General features: G+C 29.3%; 3 protein-coding genes and 1 long non-coding RNA gene across 5 annotated transcripts; 2 read left to right on the top strand and 2 right to left on the bottom strand.

Moving 5' to 3' along the window:
- On the top strand, positions 6,940–7,747 carry LOC109327509 (RING-H2 finger protein ATL66-like). The gene has a single exon (XM_019560684.1). The coding sequence runs from the start codon at positions 7,144–7,146 to the stop codon at positions 7,678–7,680; it is 537 nt and encodes a 178-aa protein (XP_019416229.1). The 5' UTR covers positions 6,940–7,143; the 3' UTR covers positions 7,681–7,747.
- Positions 10,792–11,235, top strand: LOC109327823. The gene is made up of 2 exons (XR_002105351.1): positions 10,792–10,923; positions 11,016–11,235. It is a non-coding gene; the product is annotated as an uncharacterized LOC109327823 (long non-coding RNA).
- On the bottom strand, positions 13,694–14,824 carry LOC109327838 (transcription factor bHLH51-like). Its single transcript, XM_019561010.1, has 2 exons — positions 14,490–14,824; positions 13,694–14,236 (listed from the first exon to the last, which is right to left on the bottom strand). The coding sequence occupies exons 1-2, from the start codon at positions 14,724–14,726 to the stop codon at positions 13,754–13,756; spliced, it is 720 nt and encodes a 239-aa protein (XP_019416555.1). The 5' UTR covers positions 14,727–14,824; the 3' UTR covers positions 13,694–13,753.
- LOC109328617 lies at positions 21,303–23,630 on the bottom strand. 2 transcript variants are annotated; one of them, XM_019562167.1, is made up of 2 exons: positions 23,485–23,630; positions 21,303–22,199 (listed from the first exon to the last, which is right to left on the bottom strand). In XM_019562167.1, the coding sequence occupies exons 1-2, from the start codon at positions 23,527–23,529 to the stop codon at positions 21,495–21,497; spliced, it is 750 nt and encodes a 249-aa protein (XP_019417712.1). In that variant the 5' UTR covers positions 23,530–23,630; the 3' UTR covers positions 21,303–21,494. The 2 variants fall into 2 exon arrangements, with proteins under 2 accessions (XP_019417712.1, XP_019417713.1); XM_019562168.1 differs by having other exon boundaries at positions 21,303–22,196; positions 23,485–23,619.

The following is a 24,648-nucleotide window of genomic DNA, read 5'->3' on the forward strand; positions in this document are numbered from 1 at the left end:
GGTCGTATTATTTTTTGTTGTATATATTTTCTAAAGTGCAATATTCAATAAAGTGGATATTATTATACAAAATATTCATATTCAAGTGAAATACAGTCATGTCATGTTCTCCAAATATCGAAAGACTAAAATTACTAATGGCTCATATATTTTTGTATGTTTATCCATGTAGTTCTTAGAAAATTTGTATTTTTTCTAAATAAAAACTGCTCTTAGTATAATAAATATCACAAACAAATTTTGACGTTGTTAATTAAAAGTATTAATGCTTTAAATATATATTAAATATATATGAGTATTTTTTTTGTTTTCCACATGTATCATCGCACTGGAAGCAATCATGTCCGAGGACAGGAACATCCACAGTATGTGGGGCTAACTTTCCCAACGAACATTTTTTATCCACAAGACTCGAATTCGGGTTCTTGCTTAAGGAGAATCAAACATGTACCACTTGAACCAACGTCAGTATCAGTAGTAAATATATATGAGTATTAATAGGCCAAAGAAAATTCAGCTAAGTAATTGGTTCTCTTGTTATATCAAGCTCACAATAAAGTAACGAGAATTTGATAAAAGATAATATCACTTTTGTGAGGAGCCGTGCCTAATGAAATATGATCTCGAATTAATGGGACACCTATTTTTGGTCTGGGTCCTAAGTATTCACATTTAATTTCAACTAAATCAAAAGTCAAGTTAAGAAAATCAAAGTGGCAAAGTTATTCCAGAATTTAATTTTCTCATAAAACTGATACTTAAATTAAAAAAATTGCTCAAAGGACCTAATTCCTTCTTATAGTAAGATCAATAACGGTTGTATAGAACACCACTCAATATAAACATAATTGTATCTTGGTGGTGTATATAGACCGAATGTGAATGTAATATCTATATATTGAAATGGTAAATATAATTATATAGTTAATGTATTACTCATCATATATTTGTATTATTTTTATTTAATAGTCAGTGATAATTAGAAATGAACGTTGGATGATGTAGTGACAGTGTAAAAAACAATTACACTATCGGTATATACATCTTTTTCTGATGAAATATATAAAGAATGTATTTTCAGTGTAAAGATGTATACACGGCCAATATATAATTCATCATTCATTTGTATTATTTTTTGAAGAGTAAATGATATTTAAACATAAATAATAGATAATATAATGATAATATATAAAACTCATACACGATATGTGCATACATTTTTCTCATATATATATATATATATATATATTATATATATATATAAATAAAATATTATTGTATTTTAAGTATTCTCTCTTTGTACCCATGAGAAAGAAAGAAGAAAGTATTCATGCCAAAATCTATAGTGGATATTGTGGGCCTTAGCATATTTTGGTGTAGTATTTCTTTTGGGTAATAAGTTACTTACTTTTGAGTCAGTGCCATATGTACAATTAATAGTAACGTTTCTCCAAAGTCAGTTGTATATATGACCATTTTTTAATATCTATGTCCCTATCTAGTTTTAGGAGGAAAGGTAATTAAGCCTAACTTTCATTGAAATTGGGGAAGAGGATATGTATCTATTGATGTCTCCAATGGTGTACCAAACCAATCAAAATAAATTATTTTATTGAAATTTGTTTTTATAAAAAACATAAATTAATATTTTATATTATTTTAAGAAATATGTTTGGTTAGGGACACGAAAATAGAGTTTGTTTGGGACAGAGTATCTTGTCATGAAATTGGACCCATTTCTGTGTTGGAAAGTTAGACACGCGGTGGTTCCTTTGCCACCCTTCAACTTCTATGAGAGGGAGCTTCCTTTTTAATCCGACAACATACATTTTGAACCTCATAACATATACGTAACCTTGCTATAATTATGTCTATGTTATTTAAAAAAACATATGTAACTATATAACCTTACCCATGCATAACCAATTAGGCAAGGGTGGATAGTCCGAGTATTCTCTCACCTTTTTTGATAAAGAATTATTTCTTTCGGGATGCGTGTTGTCCATCCCAACAAGTACCGTGTCAGGAATTCAACTTTTTTTATTATCTTGGGGATCTAGTAAAATCTTACGCTACTAAATCAACATTATGTTAGTCAGTGTGAGTGTGTAGCAAATGCGTTGGGCACCAAATATTTTACATATATAACTAATTTTATCTTTCGTATGATAAGTATATTATTATTTTTATTATTTTTATTTAAGATGTATTATGCTATCAATTATTATTATATTCATAAATTTGTTCAATATTTTATTTATTAAAATGATCTTTGTTTTATATTATTATATAGTTGATGTTTTTAGTACTACAATAGGTATCTCATTACTTTATGGGTAATGAATTAATCTCATTCAGGATGTATGGTTGCATCTCTCAACAAATGTCACTGTCATGAATCGAACCTTTGATATTTTGATTTTTCTCGAGTGAGAAAAGTATGAGATTATTTAATATTCATCAAGAATATTGTCCTATAAAAAATATATTGGACTCAAATCCCTAATAAGTAACAATAGTCGAACCTGAAAAGAAAGAGTATATTATGTTCTCATCATTTGATATATCTTATCTTAAAAATATTACATAATTAAATTATTTGATATACAAATGAGTATTCATTTTTACTTTTTGTTATCACAATTTGTTTTTTGAGTCCCCAATATATTTGAACTTTGATATTCAAATTTCATATATTTAAATTACATACACAAATTTCTTCTCACATTAGACCTATAAAATATTAGGATTGATGTATAAATCTAGTTGTATAAGGTTTAATGGATCCACAAATATCATACTAAGTCAAATGTTTAATTCATGTGAACGATACTTATTGAGATGAAAGACAGATACATAACACGAAATGAATTGATTCCTTATCAAAAAAATATATATAAACAAAGTTATGAATAAAATTTGAGGTTCAAAATGTGTATTGTGGGGTTTAAAATTAAATCCTTACACTAAAAATAAGAAACCAGCCAAAAAGGAAAACGCTTTGACTATTATTCATATCTATACCCATATCTTGGAGTTGGAGAATGGGACAAACCTAAGAGGCATGAAGCTTCATGCCAATAGTGTCTTAGTCTCTGACCCCATAATGCTTTCACATTTGTTTCATAGGTTTACATCATTAACTCTAAGAATTTATTCTTATATATAGTACAAGACATTAACAATGTCAAAGTAGAGGTGATAAAAATATTCACAATCTATAATTTATCTAAAAAAGAAAAATTATTTGAATTCATTTATTAGAGTTAATGAATTTAAATAGATGCATTCCAATGAAAAATTAAATTCAAACAAATTCATCAATCATTTTCACTATTGCTTTTAATATTTTATTAAAATGATATTAATTATAGAATATGTGAATATAGTTAATATTAAAAGTTTATTATGAAATAAAAAACATATATAAGTATGAGAAACAATATTTGAACTAATAGCGTATGAGTTTGATACATCCATTTATACTTATTTATCATTGACTCTTTCAAAAAATAATCTAAATGAATAGTAGATGGTGTAATGATTATATATAAATTTTTACAATAACAATGCATAAATATTACACTTTATAAGTATTTATTAAACACTTTACCGATAGAACCTTAGACATTGCATGTTGGCACAATATTAACTTTTTAAAATTCAAAAAGTCACATTTTTTATTAAAACTAATTTTAAAAATGTTTTATTGAGACATTAGTTTTTATAATAATGATTTTCTTTAATAGTGTTTTTAATTCAAATAAAAACAATCAAATGGATTGAATATTCATTCATCGAATTCATGAACATGAAGTCATAGATGAATTGGAATTTATCCATTAAATTTGGATATGGACGAATTAGATTACTTAAAATATAGTTTAAATAAATTTATATGGATTGATGGATAATTTTTCATCCATCCATTAACATCCAAATCCAAATTCATCCATTAGCATCCAAATCCACTCATTTGTCACTCTTAGGTCAATGTAAGCATTTATGATTGTAGATAACCTAATAAAAGAATTATCTCTTGTATTTGAGAAATAAGTTCATGCTGTATCAATTCAAATATATCTAACATACCCATTAAGTTAAAAATTAGTAAGCTTGTCATAAGAATTCCTTTCAAAATGAAAATATCAAACTAATTATATATGGACGAGATGTATTGTAATTGCGAAATCTATTCGTATACCTATCATGGAATGATGGTCACCAATGAGAAAAGAATTTATTGGTGACAAAATTTATCGTTGAGAAAAAGTGAAGCACTAAAATGATTGTTAATGGAAAGAGAAATCACTACAATAATCACCATTAGAATAATTGTCGATGAAAAATGAAATCATCATTAACATAATTCGTCAATGAGAGAAAGAATATCACCGAAATGGTCATTGATGGAAAGAGAACTTGGTAAAATAATCAGGATTGAAATGACTGTCGATGAGAAAAGAAGTTAGTGCTCATATTATTTATAATTTGGAGATAAAATATTATCTAAATGATCATCAGTTGGACAAGAAACCACTATATATAAAACGAAGAAAATATATTTTTGTATGGAGCATGTTGGTATTTGTTTATTTGGATGACTTTTGCATGAAATTTGGAATTATTAGGTTGAAGAAAAAATTAATACTAACAATAAGGTGACGAAACAAACGGAGATGACTAATCAGAGTTCCAAATTTCTGGCATATGGACAGTAGAATAGTGACCAAACAGGCACGAATGATGAAACCGCTCTAATACCATGTATAAAGTTTAGTATGGTAAGAACTGGTCAAACTCAAGTATGACTTAGTCCAAATAATTTATTACATAATCAGAAATTACTATAGACGATATGATGTTAAACTCCAATAGTAAATGAAAATACGTATGTTGTCTCACTATTTTGTGTCACTCCATGGCCAGGAGGTATGATTGACCAGAAAAATATTTTAATAATATCATTTTAACTTAAATAATTTGTTCTCAACTTATTAGAATTAATGGTACATGAAATGATATAAAAATAGAACACTAAATATGCTCCCATAATAAATAAGAGGGTATATAGATAAACGTAAGAAACAACTAACTATAAACTTAAATTAAAGATAAACTCTAGTAACAATATAAATATAAACTATAGATAAACTCAAAATAAAATACCACTAACTAAATTCTAAATAAAATAATTTTCTATATGTAACAATATTGACCCATTATGAATGATTTGGTAAATAGAATTTATTGCGTGTTATCATTCACATAATTTATGCAAAATATAATAGTCATAACCAAACAGTTCTTTCATTATATTGAACTGCTTGTGTACAATGCATTTATGCATCCAAGCTAAATCTGCTGTCTAATATATGTCTAATATATCTGTTGGAAGAAAATAGATCCGGTTAATTATTGGAGGATCCAGTACCATATAATATTGTGACATGTGATTTTATAGATTTTAAAATATTTTTAGAGAAAATATTATTATAAATGGTGAAATCAAATCTGAGCCTCACATTCTAGTATTGAAGAGGATTCTAATCCTGTTGGACCATACCATGACCGATGAGTCTCCAACGATCGAGGAGTTATATTGTTACCGAATATAAGAAGGGTGAAAAGTAATAAGTAAGAGACATCAAATCTGGGCCTCACATTCTGGTACTGAAGAGGATCCTAACCCCGTTGGACCATACCATGACCGATGAGTCTCTAACAATCTGGAAGTTCTATTGTTACTTGTTACTCAATATGAGAAGACTGAAGAATCATAAGTAAGAGATATCATAATTTGAAGTAAAACCTTAAGTCATAAGTTTTATGACCATTTTCTACTTATAAGTTCTTCTATTCATCCCTTGTATTTAATATAAGACTTCACATTTAAATAAATCCACAAATTACTTTCAAGAGTTGTAAAGATAATTAAATCTTCTTATATTTTTGAGAAAAAATGTTGGTAATTTTTGTGTGCTTATAACTAATATCAAGGAAGTATTAAAGTAATAAACTAATAGGGTCAATAACAATAAGTTGATGAATTCTTGAAAATAATGGACGGAGAGAAATTTTGCACTAGTTAGTACTCAACACTAATATTAGGAGTTTTGTCAACAAGTTACTTGGATGCTATTATGCTAATGAACATATTATTAACCACATAAGTAAGTTTGTATTTTAACTAATAGATGAAAGTCATACAATTATAAAAAAATGAAGGTCCAAAAATATAATCAAGCATATATTCTATGCTCCATAATCATATTAAATAATGGCACTCTCAAATTAAACCACAATATAATATATATAACTCAGTATATCTGTTGTCCCACAGCTTTGTGCTACTCTATATATCAAGAGGTGTAATTGGCCAAAAAAATCTTTAATAATTACAATTTAATTTAAATAATTTTTTTCAATCAATAAGAGTTGATGATACATAGAGTAGTATAAAAAGTGAGACAACAGATGTAATTCGTATATATAAATAAATGCATAAACTCTTATTAAAAAATTCCTCTAAAAGTTAATATTTTATCTCACTAATTGTTTTACTATCATACTAAATTGTTCGAAATAGAAAGTTTTGTATAGATCAGGGATGACAAAAAAACTCAAACTCATCGATATTCATAGGTAAAATTGTCATAAAACAAATATTCTCATTATCTCTAACACTTCAATCCCTAATTTCTCCAAAATTCCTAAAACTCTAATCTCCGGTTCTCCATTGCATAGTGTCTGTGTCTTCTCTGATTTTTAATCTCTTGTGATCTAATCTAAATAGTAGTGGGAAAGTGGTGATTAATAATAAATAAAAAAGCTGATCTACTGTCTACAATTAACAGATTAACAATCACTTTTTTTGAGCTTTTTTCTTCTAAAATCTAAAACAAATATGAAAAGGAAAAAAGAATCTATTTTATAATCACGCGCCGAATTCGCGAGTAGACCTAACCCCCAAATTTCTATAAATAAGTTGCCCCCGATTATCCACTTCTCACTTATTCGTTCCATTATCCACTCAAATAGTTTAGCTTTTTCTGATGCACCACCGCGGTTGTATCTCTCTTCCTCCGCCATTAACCACCGTCACCGCCGCAAATATTAAATCACAACCTTTTTCTAACCACCATGTCAAGCCACAATTATCGTTTACTAAACTGGCACTACACAGAGTTAGATGACATTGATCATCAAATTAGAGGAAAATCCCTTTTCTTCATAATCCTCATCTTCTCCATTTCCCTTTTCATCACCGTTCTCTTCTTCTACACGCGCTGGGTCTGCCGCTACTACGGCCACCTCCCACTCACCTTCTCCACCACACGCGCCGCCCAATCCAGCCACGCGCCGCCTCCACCTCCGCCACAGGGACTTGACCCGAAGTTGATTAAAAAACTGCCCATCATGTTGTACCAGGCGGCGTTGGATGATGACGGCGGCGCGTGGGAGGAAAGCGAGTGTTGTATATGTTTGGGAGAGTTTAGAGAAGGGGAGAAAGTTAAGGTTTTGCCAAAGTGTGAACACTGTTTTCATTGTGAATGTGTTGATGAATGGCTTATTCATCATTCAAGTTGTCCATTGTGTAGATCTTCTCTTAAGGTTGAATCTTCTTTTCCTAACATTTTGATTCAAGAACCACCAATTAGAATTCATATCCAATTCTAAGCCCTTCATTTTTGTTATGGGCTATGAATTTTATCTTATAAATATCAATAAAATCATCACTTTTCATCATTTATTTAGTGTCATGTACATATAACTCTATAAAATGAAATTGGACTGTAATATTTAAAGAAAGTTCAATTTATAGTTCAACTTCAACTCATGTTATTCATAAACTTTAAATAACAAATAGAATTTGAACAAATGTCAATTTAATTCCTTTCATTGTCAATCCTATTTAATATTATGATATAAATTCTAATTTAGTTCTTCATTTTTATTTTTATAACTCAATTGACATCAATTTTGTGAAACAAAATTAATAGATAATGATCAACAAGACGTTAGTTTAGTGGTGTAATTCGTTAGATAATGTTAAGAATTCGATTTATGTGAGTGACATTTATCGGGAGGGACAATCATTCTGAAAGAAATTAGTTCATTATCCATAAAGTAAAAAATATCATTAAAAGTAATGAAAAAAATTAATAGATAGTGTCAAATTGATATTTTTATAATATTAAGGATTAAATTAATTGGTAATGTGAATCTCGATAAACTTAATCTGTTTTTATCTGTTAAACAAACCGAAGTTATTTACAATTTTCTGATCACTTTGTCTTTTTTGAAGTGTTTTGAAAATATAAACGTTAGTTAGACAATTGCACATGGGACATAGGGGCAAGAAAGTGGATGTTTCACAATATTTAGTTGTCAAAATAAAGTAATGTTTCAATCACTTTGATAAAAATAGGTTTTAGTTGAGTTCCAACGTTGGATGATGGAAGACTAGGGTACAAAAAGGTCATATAATTTTCTTGCAATACCAATTATTTATTAATAAAAGTCTTCAAGATATTGCTCTTCCGAGTCACCTATGGCTACCCTACTATAGGATACGTGGTCCTGCTTCTTATGTTATTCAAAATTGAAAATTGAATTAAGATGTTGCTATGATGTTCTTTTTTAAGGACCTACATGTTTTATAACTAGCTTCCTAATTAAGTTGCTCTAAAAATTTTGTTTCACATTTTTATCCCCTTCATTGAGTGTCAAATTGGCGTGTGAAAATAATATTTTTCATGAGTTTAATATTTTTTTTGCACAATGAATAGTACACATCATATATTAATGTTACTTTTATTAAAAGGTCAATGATAATTAGTATTAGCCATTAAGGCGTTTTGCTTATGCCCTCACAATGCCGACCAAAATTAGGGCGAACATGGACATGTCTGTTTTTAAATAGGGTATGATATTTCATGCTCCGCCCGCCCTAAATATGGGCAAGGCGAGCTTGCAGAGTGCTCTATTAAAAATAAAAACTAAAAATTATCTCTTACATGAAACATTGCAAGACATTATACATTGTCTATTATTTTTTATTTTTACTATTAAGACATTGCAATATTTATGTTATCGTACTTGATATTACATGGATTACATGGATGCACAGTGTGACACTGAGATTCAAAACACAAAACATAACATATTCTTTTGCATAAATCGGACATGCAGTTAATTGCTAAGATATTTATTTCGCAAAATTGCTATGTTGTATTCAAGTAGTGAGAACATGAATTACTCTTGTTAAACTTGACATATCAAATTTCTTATTGTATTATTCATTGACACACGTGGGCTGCCTTGCCCACCCATTTAAAATGCCTATGTGCAAAAAAGAATATTGGACGAACATTTTAGGACGGATGAACATATTTTTCATACCCCGCCAGTCGGAAATTTGCAGGCAGGTGGCCCATAAGTATGGCCCAAATTACCAATAATAATGACAATTATGATGTGCCGAAACACATGTTAAATCCTTTATTATTTTGAACTTTTGCGCATCTATTATAGTGATGGAGATATTACGAATATTGGAGTTATGCTTTCTTATATGCTAAGTTTGAAGTTGCTTTCTTACAATTGTTGAGAAGCAATTGAACGTAGCCATGTATATATGGATAATGTTCTGCTCTAAAATGAACTTGCCGACTTGGTATGTTCTTTCTTCGATCAGCATCAATTGCATTCAATGTGAAAATCAAGTGTATGCTGTGTGAATTGTGTTCGAGGATAAGGGGGCCAAAATCCAAAGGATAAGTAGTTTCTTTCTTTCTTTTCTCCCTTTTTCCCTTTTAATAAAACAATGATAGGTATTTTTCTCTCTCTTAAATCCAATTACATATCGTAGGAGAGTTTTACGATCTATAGTGATACTGGTTCAAACATGATTGTCTCTATGGTTTAAACTTTAAACAAAAACTACGTCCTAAGCCTAGCATAGAGGCAACCATATTCTATTCATGTGGAAAAATTATGAACAACAAATTTCTTACCAATCTATTAGCCTGTTTAAATGTATATATAATGACTCATTTTAAGATTATATAGTATAATAAATCTTTAAATAGATTAACGAGTTATGCACGTATTCCTATATGTTATATAGGCCCACTCTTAACTGAAACAAATAAATATTTTATAAATTTTAATATTCCGAAGATAAATCATGATAATAAAATTTTAGATAAAACAAAATAATTAATCAATTTTTTTATTATCAACATAGTAGTCAAAATCCCATCGAAATGAATGATTGATTAATCTATCTAAATTCAATTTATGTCTCATGCATCATGTATGTATAGTTTTGAAATCTATTTTTTTTTTTGCTCTAATCAAATGTTTTCTTGGAAGCGATTTTATTTGATTAAAGAACATCTACAATATAGTATGACTAATTCTGTCAATAAAGATTTTCTTCATAGGCAATACTTGAATTTGAGTCTTGAATAAAGGAAAATATATATATATATATATATCATATTGAAAATATATTATTCAAATACTCACAAATAAATAGGATAAATTTATTTCAAATTAAAATCAATGATCATGTATTATGTTAAATGTTAATTATTGTGACAGTTACATATCTAAGAAAGATTAATTCATTACCAATAAGGTGAAAGATACTCTTAATTATATTTAAAAAATCTCAAAATGTAAAAAAACAAAAAAAATTGTAGACAATAAAAAAAACCACCACAACCAAATATTGGGCTAAGAAGAAAAACCCAACGGGCCAGGCCCACTAATTCAAAATTGAAGCCCGAAGCATGTTAGGGTTACTTCCCTGTTCGCTATATAAAACGCTGAAACCCTTCTTTTGATTGTTACTACAACAACTAGGGTTCGTTCTGAGATTCAGTTTCGTGCTAGAGAATCATGAGGGCCAAGGTAATAATTCTCCTTCTATATCGTTTTCTATTTTCCGTTTTCGATTTTGTTTCGTTGTTTCTGTGATTGAGAGTGTGGTTTTGTATTTACAGTGGAAGAAGAAGCGTATGAGGAGGCTTAAGAGGAAGCGCCGAAAGATGAGACAGAGATCCAAGTAGTTTTTGTGTGTTTTCCTTACCAACAATAACAATCTATCCTAGTTTTGTTTTTTCGTATTGCGTTGTTTTTTTATGTTTGATGTTATGATACATTTTATTTGTATCTTTTGGAACTTGCCTAAAGTTATAAATGTTGTTTCTGCTCCAGATTAAATTTCGTTAATATCTGAGTATTTTTTAATTTTGTTTATTATAATTTATTATTTTTTGAGGTTATGTATCAAACCTACTGCATGCTTAATTACTTTTAGGTCACATGATCCTGAATTCTAATGTTCTAGAATTGTATAACTATAAATGAGGTAGTAATCTAGTGTTGATATGGAATTCTGTTATATACAAATTGTTATTGTGGTTAGGTGCATGTATTTTGATTGTGATAGAGCATTGTAGCTGATGCTGATGCTGATGCTGTTGCAATGTTTAAAAATGGCTAAATGAAGTGGATAATGATCTAAATTTAACAATTAGATATGAAATGACATATCACTGATTTTGTGTTAGTAGCATTGTTTTACAGTTATATTTTGAAATTTCAGTTTACACGTTTTTGTGTGTTAAACTGTGTGCCAATCTCTTGAATGTTAAGAGATTATCTAAATAGGAATTGATGCTAAAAAATTTCTGTTTTCTAACAAACTGAAATCTCATAATGCTCTAGGCTTTGATTAATGAACATTGATAACATGTTCTAGCAATTTTACTTCCTAGTCATGTAGAATATCAAATAGAAAAAAAGATTTGTATGAAAAGACTTGTAATGATTTAATCGATGACGTGAAATTGTTAAGGTATCATTGAGTAACCTAAGGGTTAACTACCTCCCCTCAAAATCACTTTTATCTCGTATGAAGTTTATTGTTTATATGATTTGAGGTAGTGTCAACCTTTTTATATCTTACCAATCATATAATAATTTACTGTAATATTTGTGGTATTGGTGTAAATGTTCATAATAGCCTGTGGTTTTAATGCATACATTAAATGGTTTTGTCCCCAAATTAGATAATGCAAAAGAAAATTGTTCTCATTTGTAAGGAAATGTATTTTATAAGTACCTTTGTAATTACTGGTTATGAGACTTACCATGATCATGGTAAAGCCCACAACTGTAACAATTTTTAAGCAAAACATTCGCAATGTATATGAATAAACTTTATTGTGTTAGTATATGCAAAACCGTTTTGGAGATATTATTATTATTAATTTTCATTTTATTTCTTAACCGTATTAGATTCTTGAACTCTCAAGATTTATCATATTATTAGTTTCTTCACTATTTATCCTTTATATATGCATTCACGGAGGACCTACTGATGCTTGAAATAGCGTACACGCACTCTCTACTAACTAAACTAGTCATATTTTTTTTTTAAATTTTATAATTGTTTATTCAGGAGTATGAATAAACATTGTGAGTGGCAATAATGTAACTCATGTATGCAAACTATTAAAGTATTTATAATCTGTAAAGTAAAAATGTATCCAAAGTGATCAGAATTAGTGGATCTTGATGACAAGGTAGTTTTGTCAATTATGTTGGTCTGTTTTTGTAAAGTTTAATTGAATCTCTAGATGGATAAAAAAGTTAAAGATTTGTTTTCTACGAGCTATATTGGTTAGGAGATGTAATCATATACTTTGAAAGAAGTTTGACTCAGTTTAATTTAGATAACTTAAATAATTAATTCATTTTTAAATACTACAAAATGTTGTATACATATAAATGTATAAGTCATGGTATAAAACAATAAACGTACAAAATAATGCATTAGTAATATATATACAGAGTCAATTCATGAATCTAATAAGTTAAATTTTATCAAGCTCAAGTTCGACTCGTTTGTTTAATGAGCTCAATTTACAACTTAAGTTCGGTTCATTTGGTTCATGAATCAAGTTTGTCGAACTAAATAAATAGTCGAGTTTCGAACAAATACCTAATTGATTCGATTCATTGCTAGCCATAGGCCCGATCATGATTGGACCTAGATAGAGTCAGGTCTCATCAAATACAGAATCATTTTCAAGTTCAAAAATTAGATTTATACAATATTTAGGACCGGGTAAGGGACAAACATGACCCAACCTGACCTATAGTCACTTACTTATCACGTTTAGAGTCGAGTCCAAATTAAAAAAAATGACTCCTACCAGCATTTAAGGTCAGGGAAAGGACAAGCCTTACTTGATCTAACCTGACCCATACTTATCTCTAACATTTGTTATACCCATAAAATCTCACCCTTTATATAGGATCCAGGATCTCTATTTTGGAAGCATCAATTTTGTCAGACATGATTTCTTTATTTACCTTTTTTACTTCCTTTTAATTTCCTACCCTTTAAATTTGCCTTAATTGGTACTACAAAACCAACATTTCAGGTTGTGGACAAAACACATATATGAAAACTAAAGCAAATTATTGCACCCACTGACATAGGATGGAGATCACTTGTCTCAAACGGTGTCCCACATGTCCCAAGCCAATCAGAGTGTTCAATTTTATTACGTTTTGCTTTTAAGTTTTTTATTTTATCCACGTATTAATATATGATTGACTTGAGACAAGGAACGAGACACCATTTAGGACAGGTGATCCCCGTCCACTAACATGACCTTCCTAAGAAAAAATGGGAAGAGAAAATGATTTTCATTCCAGTAAAATTTTACTATAGGCAATGAGAAGGAAAGAAAGACCTTTGCCTCTTACTTCTAGTGCTATAATTTGATGCCATGGAAAAGTTTGATACAATTTTGGTGAGTGCTGATTTAAGAGACTGTTTTAGAGTACTAATGCAAACACTCTCTTCACTATCCTTAGAACAAAGCACTAGTATGCTTTTAATTCTTCCACCAACACTAACTATATCAGCTTTAACTGCTGTGAGTCTCCAGCCTTTGAGGACTTGAATGAGTTCGGCGAACAGTTCCGGTCGATCATCGCAGCAAACCGAAGCTTTTATGTTGAAGTTGTCCTTGAATTTGTTTACTTTAGTGGTGGATTTTTCATCTTGAACATGGTCATAGTCAATTGTTATTTCATCAAATTCAGTTGGAACTATATAGTCTCTACTACTTACAATATCATTTGCTTTTCGCTTTAGATCTTTGACATGGTCTATAACACTTCCTAGTAAAGCTGCTTTGTCCATCTGAAATGTTATTCAAACAATTGTTATAGGAAATTGTTCCATGGAAATCTATCTCTAACTTTCAGACAACTTCAATTTTTATAGCACAAAGTACTAAAGAAGTTGTTGTGATTCATTCTACATATAATACTACTACACAATGTTGTATGCAAAACTATAAGCTGTTGTGAAAAGTTGTCCTAATCAGATGAAAAAATTACTTTTTGGAATATTAACTATGCTACCCAAGAAAAGATTCATTGAAAATTTTCACCTTATCAGACTTAGGAATCAATTTTCTGAGACTTGCAAGCTGTGTATTAATCCGGTCTCTTCGCCTTTTTTCTGCTTGACTATGGCTCTTTGATGCACTTGTAATTTTATTTTTTGCAGCACCTTCATAGTTAGAGACATGAGGTAGTATTTGTGTAGGGACTAAAAATGGAGAATGATCACTGCATTCATCTAAGTTAGTCCCTATATGGAAGCCAGAATCATAGTAGTTTTCCATAGTCAGAAAATGGAAACTATACTAAACTTTTTTCCATGCTTTCTGAGCTTTTTATTGGCAACTACTATTTGCTGCACTAATAATTAATCAGTGATCTTTTCCTCTATATTGATTGTGATTGGAGTAATGTGCAATGAACTTTGGTTGGTCTAGATGGAAATTGATTTTGGCTGTACCTTTCTGTCACTTCACCAACAAAGTCTTTTTCCCTCCAATCAATCTAATGAACTTAGACTTATTAATGTATCTAAAGTTTTGGAGAAAATGGAAGAGTAAAACAACTGTACAACTAGATTTGACACCTTTCTCACATCCGCACATGATACATTTATTGTACTTCAACACACGAGATATTTCGAGTAGATGTACACAAGCTTACTTCTATAAATGAAGATGCTATTTTTAGGATTTGAACCTGTAATCTCATGATAATGAATTTAGTGGATGTGTCTTGTGTAACCATGTTATCTATTATGAAGTAATTACAAGTAGTTTCTCTCTTGGTATAAGTCCATATCCTTATCAGAACTCTTTGAATCATTTTATTTATTCTTGAATTTTTGCATCATGGACTATAATTTTAGTTTCATTGCTTTTCAAGTAATGTAGCAATGAAACTGTATAGTAAAAAAAATACAAAATATAGTTTATATTTTTCCATCAAACACTTACCACCATACTAAAAATTATAGCTCTTATTTTCTTAAGCTCAATAGTCAACACCAAAATTCCATTTGTTGTTGCATGTATATTTATATTCCCTCCAAAATTTAGTCTAATATCATGATTGTTGAAAAAGATTGTAAGTAAAATATGAATCGGCTCATATATTTTATATGGGTAAAACAATTACAAAAGACTAAAAACAAAATTATAAGAGTGTAATATTTGTATATGTGTGCATAAATATTTATACATGATGAATATATCATTCATCCTTTATTTTTTGAAGAGTAATGATAATTACACCATCAATATATATATTTTCCTATCAAAGTAAAACATACATACAAAGTCAAGAAAAACGGCAAGATTTTCTAATGCCATGTGAGAAGGGGCAATTATATAAAACAATCACTTCTCATACTCTTCATCCATTTCACTATTCACAACTATTTATAACAAATATTAATATTTATAATGGATGAAATTCGAATCATGAACCTACTTATTATTTTATTATTTAAACCCTTCAGCTTATAAGTGTAAAGAATATTTGTTCTTATGTAATATAAGAATATTTGTTGAAGATATTTCTCTCTGCAAGTAAAGTGGACCGGTCCAATTGTGTATCATTACAAAAAGAAGTTTGGTTTCCATCATTCATCTATCTTGATTGAAAGGTGAAAGTTCAAAACATGACACTTACTAAAAAGAGGTCTCTCTACAAGTTTAAATGCATGTCAAAATCATCTTCATACATTTTGATCAATCAATTAAATTGAAATATTTAACAACTAAAAATGAGAATTCATGTTTATTGATGAATTAGAATATAGAATTAAGTGTTCTTATTATCAATGTTTTAAATCACAATTATCTTACATTTATTACAATTACAAAAAATTGTAGAAAAATGTGACTGATATAATTACGATCACGATATATAAAGACTCTCGAAACTACAATGTTATATAATGCAATTTAAAATGATTCATACATAATACAAGACAACATATATAATCCCTTCATAATGCAATTACTCACTTTGTAGGCTTCTATCTATCTTTACAAATTGTGTGGTTTCTTATGTTTCCATATTTTCTTCTTCCATTTCTTTTACATCATTTTTATGTGTCTCACCAAAGGCTTTTTGGGTCCTACAATCTAAGAACATATCTATAATAATAATATATATTTCATATATTATTCACATCTTCGGCAAAAGAAATGTCATGATAAAAATGTGGTAAAACAAAAGGATAGAAGTAACCATAGACAACATGAAATGAAGTATTTGAGTAGTTAAGGTTGGATGTTAATGTCCCTTTCCTTGTATCTTTAATTAGAGAAAGTTGAGATACTCAAATCATGTTATGTTCTAATATTATTTCATTAATTTGAGTCTCTTAACTTTCTATAAATTAATGAAGCGTAATAGTAAACATCAAGAATGAAAGAGGTGTTAAGAATTTTATCCAAAGTAACATGAAACCAAACAATTATGTAGCAATATCTCGATAGAGAACATGCACAACTCTTTAAGGCTTGTTTAAACACGATCCACTGTCCCAGAAAAGCTCCTGTCTCATGTCTCATGTCCCACACCAATCAGTGTTTGCCAACAAGTCTAAAATAACATCTCAATTTATATTTATTTTATTAAAATAATGTGTTAATTCCATATGTCAATATATGAATGGAATGAGACAGGAATGGGGACACCAAGTTGGAACAGGTGATCCCCATCCGTTTAAACACTTCCCTTAAGCTATGTTGCATGGATACTAGTACAAAACACCATTACTAGTACATACATGAAATATGACATTTTAACATTTGAAGTTAAGATGCTTATTATAATTTTTTTAATTAACTTGTTAAACAATCAAACTAACTTTTATTCTAAAATCATCAAACTCAGGCTGCGAATTAAGTTTTAAAGAGGAAGTAAGAGATGACTCTGAAACCTTCTATGATCACCTAATTTTATCCGGCCCAACAAACTCAAAAAAATTCCAAAATATATATTTTTTTCAAAATAACTTTTTAGATTAATAAATAAAAGCTGTAATAAATAATTGATGGGATAACCTCTTTTGATTTAGTGACAGAAAAGCTACATGTTTGTTACATTAAAAAATCAAAAAAGAAAATTAATAATTATAATAATAAAATAAAATTGTTTTAGGTAATGACATTGTTGGCTAAAAATATTATTCATATTTATCTATTTGAAAAATAAAAATCTAAAGATAATTATTAGAGATAAGTGAGTAATCAGATAAAATATTTTTTCTGAGAACAAGTTTATCAGAATAGTATATTCTTTATCATTAAAACTTTCAGGTCTTGATAAATAGACCATTCAGTCCTGCACTTATACACTTTCTCTCATATTCTATTTTCATTTATTTGAATTATTTATTATAATTTTGTTTATAATAATAAAAATTTTTGGTTTTGTTATTATATAATTAATAAATAATTTTTATAAGTGACAATAACATATATTTTTTTTTGCATAAATAGATAATGACAACTTTTTGAAACTTGTTTCTATAAATAGAGGAGTAAATATTTCTTTTGTTTAATAAATAATGAGTACAAAATAAAGTAAATATGAATATTTTTTCTTCAAAAAAATAAAATAAAAAGTTATAATCACATTGAGGATGAAGGAAATGTTGTGAGAATTCACTTCTTTTTCTTTACTTGTTATCTAAATGGTGGCGCTATGCCTGTTTCGTAAAATTAAATACAACCAACAAAAAATAATTTTCTACTATGTAATCTAGATTACATGTTCATAATGTAGATACGTAGGAGTAAGATTTAGTTAGACATAAATATATAAAATATAAACTTTTCCTCTATAAATAAATAATCAAATAACTCTGAGCCTTAAATTAGTTCATACAATTAATGTGGATATCGTCTAATACGAGAGGATATAATGATAATACTTTCTTAGGTTCATAATCAACTCTTGAGCCTATATTTCTAAATCATAGATCAATGCATTCCAAAAATGAGCAAAAAAAAAGAGTTTTCTATATTTTGACTACAAAAAATGTAATGACAATTCCAATAAGTCGTATAATCGATGTTCAATCGAAATCGAGATACAACACCTACTTTTTTTAGTTTCCTCTGAAAATCAGCTCTCAAACAAATCCTTAGGGCAATATATTATAAATGGTCACCATAAATGCAGTTCCTTAAATGCAATTTTAAGCATTAATTGTGACATTTTGTTAAGATGTTGGCCTATATATGGAGAAATTTTTATTCTCTAAGATATAAGAAATACATAAACATATATCCTTATTGAACTTTCCTTTTTCTGTCTCCAACATTGTCCAAATGGCTAAAGTTGTGTTTAACCATTGTCCTTTGTTTGTCATCTTAGTTCTACTTGTAGCAGGTATATATATATATATTATATGTATCTTGTTGCTTAACACATTGATTCTAAGACTTTGTCTTATGATAAAAAATATTTTCATTCTTATGATTATTTCTTCATTTTTAATTGTAGTTGGGAGTATGGTATCAATAGTGTTGGGAGCATCAATTAATCAACCATACCCAGAATGTTCAGTTTCTTTGGGACTTTGCAATCAATTTAAGATAGAATGTGATGTATTTTGTAAAAGATTGCATCCTGATGGTAAAGGTTATTGTTTCTATGATGTATGTTATTGTCATTATTATTGTGGTAATCCACCATCAAGCAATTAGGGTTGTGATTTCATTAGAATAATTTGTGATCATAATCCTAATAAAGTTTAAATAGTCAAATAATAATTTGTCAATTAGGGTTATGATGTTTCTATGATGAATTTATTGGTTCAAGTGATATATGTTTGATTCCCCTTAAGTAAGGTCTTGGATTCAAGTCTTGTGAATGGAAAAAATATTCGTTGGGAGAGTTAGCCTCACATACATGTAGATGTTCTCAACTCAGACAAGGTTATATCTGGTACGAGGATACATGTAGGAAACTAAAAAAAAAGATAGTTAAGTTGCTTGTGATTTTTCATTTTTTGGCGAAGGGTTAATTTAGAACTAATATTTTAGCTATTACAAAATAGAAATAATTTTCGTTACAAAATTAAGGGAAAAAACAAACTAGCTAAACTGGAAAAAAGAGTAATGGTCAAATGTTAATATTCATTTTTTCTTCAATTTTCTATGAGGAAGGAAGAAAAACTAGCTTCCCCTTTTATCTCTTACATAAAAAATGTGAGTGAAAAGAAAGGAAATATTTTTTTTATATTTTAAATTTCTCACCGACACTGCATTAACTTTTATTTTTATGTCAATCATAGTTATCCCTTTTTCCTTGATTAATTGAACGAATTTAGTACACAAATAAAATTGTGACCACGTTATTGTTAATATCTTTTGTGTATTTGTATTATGATTATTATTATTACAATTTCAATAAATGATCGTAACCATAATTGCATCCAAATTTATATTGTGGATTATAAGCTTCAAATCTAATGAACAAACAGTATAATTGATCCCATCACCTTTCTTTCTATATTTTAAAACCCAGTCCCTCCTTTAATATACCATTGTTTTAAATTATGGACCGTATTATATAATATAGTCACAATATTGTGGTTGTGATTATCATAACAATCATATACATTCCAATTATAATAATTTCACTTTTAAGATTATTTGATTGTTATTGAGATCAATAATCTTTTTTAGTATAATATCAACTACATCTCTACTACCATTCTTCATGCAAAATCGACTAGGCTTTATCATTTTGCTGCTATGAGAAATTCATTAAATGATGCATTAATTACTAATTCATCCAAATTCTCCAAAATCATTATTGTAACAAAATATTAGAAGTTCGAATTATAACCTCAGATAATAAGGAATCACAATTAAGAGGAATTGGTATTGATAAGGAATTATAATTTAGTTACACTATTTAAACAAATGTAATAATTTTATTTTCCACTGTTGCTAACTTGCTATATAGTATATAATTATAATAAAAAGTTTATTACAAGTTAAATAATGAAATATATAGATTTCACAATTTTCTGAGCACACGAGATCATAAGTTCGATCGCATGGGAGGTTCCCTAGAGGAATAAGATACTCTAGGATATATTTAAAATTGTAGGTAACACATTTATTATATTTAAAAGTATGGAAATCGCATGTGAGGATTAGGGTGTTACACAGTTGATGACATTATGTCCTAGATATATGTTGCAAATTGAAACACCATCTTCCCTGCATGTAAAGGAATTGAATCACTCAATAAGTTATAGTGTTGAAAGTAATGATATTATTTAGAGAATAAAGTATTTTCTCATACTAAAAGAGAAGTTATCTCATTTAGATACTAAAATCATGATATATATCTTATTTAATCATTTTTTATAAAAATATTTTTAAAAAGTGAAAAAAATAACATGTCATAATTTTAGTAGCGGAAGAAAGTAACTTGTCTTCTAAAATGAGGAAATATTTTATTCTCAAATAAGATGAAAGAAATACTAAAGTGGGTGCTTATTGCTTAGTACCATGCTCTCTCTAAATCTATCACAAGAGGAGCTAACATAAGGTGAAGAACTAAGAGATGTTTCCAAAACCAATCTATGATTTTCTCCAAAATTCTTAAAATAATCATTCATATTTCTAACACATAACACTTCCTTAACATTTTCAAATATTACATGTAATCTATCTGCAACCTTAGTGTTTCTGTTGTAACAGAATTTGTGCTTCTCTTCCTATTTAATAACCACCCCCATATGTAATAATTTTACTATCTCAGATCAATACAGAACATATTGTACACACAATTATTCTCTATAATATGAATTCTGAATTAGCTGCACTAAAGCAGAATAATGCATGAACATTTATGATCATATCAGAATAAGGGCACATTGAAAATAATAATAACAAGAATGTTGTGAATACATAAAAACAGAATATGAGCTCCTAAAATGTGATCTACTGATCTTTAACATCACTTGATGAAGTTTGAAGAAGCTGAAACTAGTCCAAATATATATATAAATCAACTATCTATATCTCTCTCATGAATTCTTAACTCCTATCTCAGTTCTCATTAAAATGGATTGCACCAACTTTCCATACAAGGTAAGTTGTTGCAAACATCACTGTACTGATAAAAACAAATGAAAAGGCAATGAAAAACAGATCAGCACCCCCGGGAAAATCGAAAGTCAAGCCCTTCTTTGGCATCCCTCGCTTGCTGTCATCAAACAAGTTAGTAGGGGCTTCTGGAAGTCTAGATCTTTTCTTCCCTTGATCGCTTGCTTTTAAAGCATCCAACACTTTCTTGCCGATGTCTGGTTTTGATGATCTTGGTTCTGTGTACCGGTTGAGGGCTCGTGCCGCCCTTACCCTCTCTCTTACTGTCAGGGAAGATCGTTTGATTGTAGATTGTGAGTTCGGAGATGCTACAGACTCTCGCTTTTGGTCAATTGACCCATTGGAACTCTTTAATGTCTGAGATCCTGACTCGGTATTAACTTTAGTTTCTAGTTGAGAATTTTCATTCGGACCGATGGATGCTAACTGATCATTGACTAGTGAAATTTCAGCACTGTCAAAATCCTTGCCACTTGAGTCTGCTGAAAGCTGATCACTATCCGCGACTGAAAAGCAAGGGCTGAATCTTTTTTGCTTGGCAAGCACACTTGATCCAGATGTAACCAAGAAGGGCGTAAACTGAGTGGTCTTCGGTAAAGAGGTTCCAACAGAATAACCCGATGCGTTCAAATACTTCGCTTGCAACTTCTAATGGAGAATCAAAACTTTAGTGTAAGTAACCGGAAAATGACAGCCAATAGTTGATGGGGAATACCTCAAGCAATTAGGGGAAGCATTGGAAACAAAACATGCATAATTTAACATGGTTTAACCTAACATGTCTATAACCACACCAATATCGACACACGAGAATAATCAAATCTACAATCAAAATGGGATTGCTGGACAGTGTGTGGGAGCACTTTTAATCTCCTCTATCCCACAGCTTCCTATACGTATTCCATGGAACTAATGCCTTAAGGTTTTGGTTCAAGATGTGGTGTCTCACTTGTGGCTCTTCACTCTTCCCATACCCCGGTAACAATGGAACTCCCCGGTGGTTGGAGGCTACTCGATTGCAGTATGGTCCAACACAAATATTTATAACCATAACTACTTACATGACAATCAACAACCCATACTATCTATCTTTATCAATAAGACATTACAAGTTTCCTATTAGCAATAAAACTCCACCTATCTCTTCCTCATCATATTGTCAATTACAATTCAAAATACAAGTTTTCTAATAAATAAGAGACTATTTATCACAATCTTCAAATTAGGAATTTGGGTCCAACTCAATAATAATATAGTTGAATCACATTCAAGTGATTAAAAATAAAGAGAATAAATTAATTGATAATTCATTGCATATAAATTGGTGCTTTGTCTTCTCAGAATAATCTAAAATCAAGAACATATAAAGGATTCTTATAAATAGCTAACCCCTCATTTTTAATCTCAAAAACCTCTCTCAACCAAAATATGAAATAAGAACAGATCATAACATAACTACAGAGCTAAAATTGACAAATAAGTCTTCATAGTATTACATACTAGAATAAATCTGACAGAAGCATTGGTTTGATGCATGTTGACAAAACAGTTAACTATAGCAATAGTATGGTTTTAGTGCCTGAAAACTAGAATCTGTAGCAACCAATACATAAATTTCAGATTTTTCATGAACCTATAACAGCCATGTTTTCCAATCAATCTCCAAACCATAAACACAATCTTATTACAATCACTTAATACCACAAACTTATTATCTTTATATCCTCCCCCTAACCACAATCACTTTATAGATTATCTCTCTGAATTCTTCTACTTATACTTAACCTTTGGTATCATAGTAAAAAAAAGTTGTGACAAATATGTGTGGAGAAAAGAAGGAACAGTGCAATGAAAGTGAAAGTGAAAGTGAGTTTTAGATGAAGAGTAGAGAGAGGGAGAAACATAAAAGAAAGAATGGTGAAAAAGTACATACAAAAGAGGTGAAGTTGTAGATGAGAGAGCTTAATGAAGAAGCCATAGTTGTGTTTTTGAGTTTCAAGACCCAACCATGTCCATGGATTATGATAGAAACAAAGAGTGGTCTTCCACTTCCCACTATATACTGGATTTGCTTTTAAGCGCGCGTGACCACACGTATTGCTCCTTTTCCATTTCTACTTTTTTTATAGGTTTTAATTTCATCATCTAATAATAAAATAAGATATTAAATGGTCATTTATATTTTTAATGTTTGTCAATTTCACTATTTTATTATGAAAATGTTAATGAGAATTATACCAAAATATGGGTAATTAACTCATGAAGATATTTTTTTGGAAGAAATTATGTTGTCACAAAAGTAGACTCAGAATGTCTTACAAGGGTGAATCAAAGTGCCACATGGAGTAATTAAGTGATTGTGGATTCAGATCTTCTCCAACATTTCCCCTTATGTCTCTATCCAAATATTAATCACACACTATCAATTTAGTAAAGTAATTAAAAGTTACACTTGCTAGGATAAAAGAATTTGAGTGGTCATAGATAGAAGATGAATGGAGAGTATCCAAATTGTTTAATCTAAGGGACACAATAATAATTTATAAAAAGATGAATGTAAGTTGATGAATTGGATAGGGTAAATCCCTTTAACATTTGGTCATAGTTATTATCTTCAAATCACATATTTGAAGAAAAAATATTAAAAAAACTCATCCAGAGGGAGGATACTTTGTGAGGAAAATCATATTAGAAAAATAGTAACAGACAAATAACTAAAATAAAAAAGTGTACTATTTATACACTGTCAGTATAAATTTATACACAATCCACCATTCATTTAAATTAATTTTTTGAAGAGTCAATGATCATTAAATATGAATGAATGATACAATGATAGTATATAAAACTCATACAATCCGTGCATATATTTTTTTTCTTCTCCTTTTTGTTTTTTACAAACGCAAAGCACTTGGATTGTGATTATCATCAATTATACAGCTCAATGTGTATTTATTCTTACATTTAGTTAATCAATTAAACTCATATTAGTGAGTTCACCACATATGTCAGATTCAGCTAGAGTCAAGATCTAAATCATGCAGCCTAAAATCTCGAAATCAAAGCAATAATGGCAAAGCAATCGCTTCTTCAGTGT

The sequence above is a fragment of the Lupinus angustifolius genome, chromosome LG15, assembly GCF_001865875.1.
Source record: "Lupinus angustifolius cultivar Tanjil chromosome LG15, LupAngTanjil_v1.0, whole genome shotgun sequence".
NCBI lineage: Eukaryota > Viridiplantae > Streptophyta > Magnoliopsida > Fabales > Fabaceae > Lupinus > Lupinus angustifolius.

Coding starts and splice junctions, on each gene's coding strand:
- LOC109327509 (XM_019560684.1), top strand. CDS start 7,144: ATGTCAAGCCACAATTATCGTTTACTAAACTGGCACTACACAGAGTTA.
- LOC109327838 (XM_019561010.1), bottom strand. CDS start 14,726: ATGGAAAACTACTATGATTCTGGCTTCCATATAGGGACTAACTTAGAT. Junction 14,237..14,489: donor TGATTCCTAAGTCTGATAAG/GTGAAAATTTTC, acceptor ATAACATTTCAG/ATGGACAAAGCAGCTTTACT.
- LOC109328617 (XM_019562167.1), bottom strand. CDS start 23,529: ATGGCTTCTTCATTAAGCTCTCTCATCTACAACTTCACCTCTTTT. Junction 22,200..23,484: donor TCTACAACTTCACCTCTTTT/GTATGTACTTTT, acceptor ATTCTCCATTAG/AAGTTGCAAGCGAAGTATTT.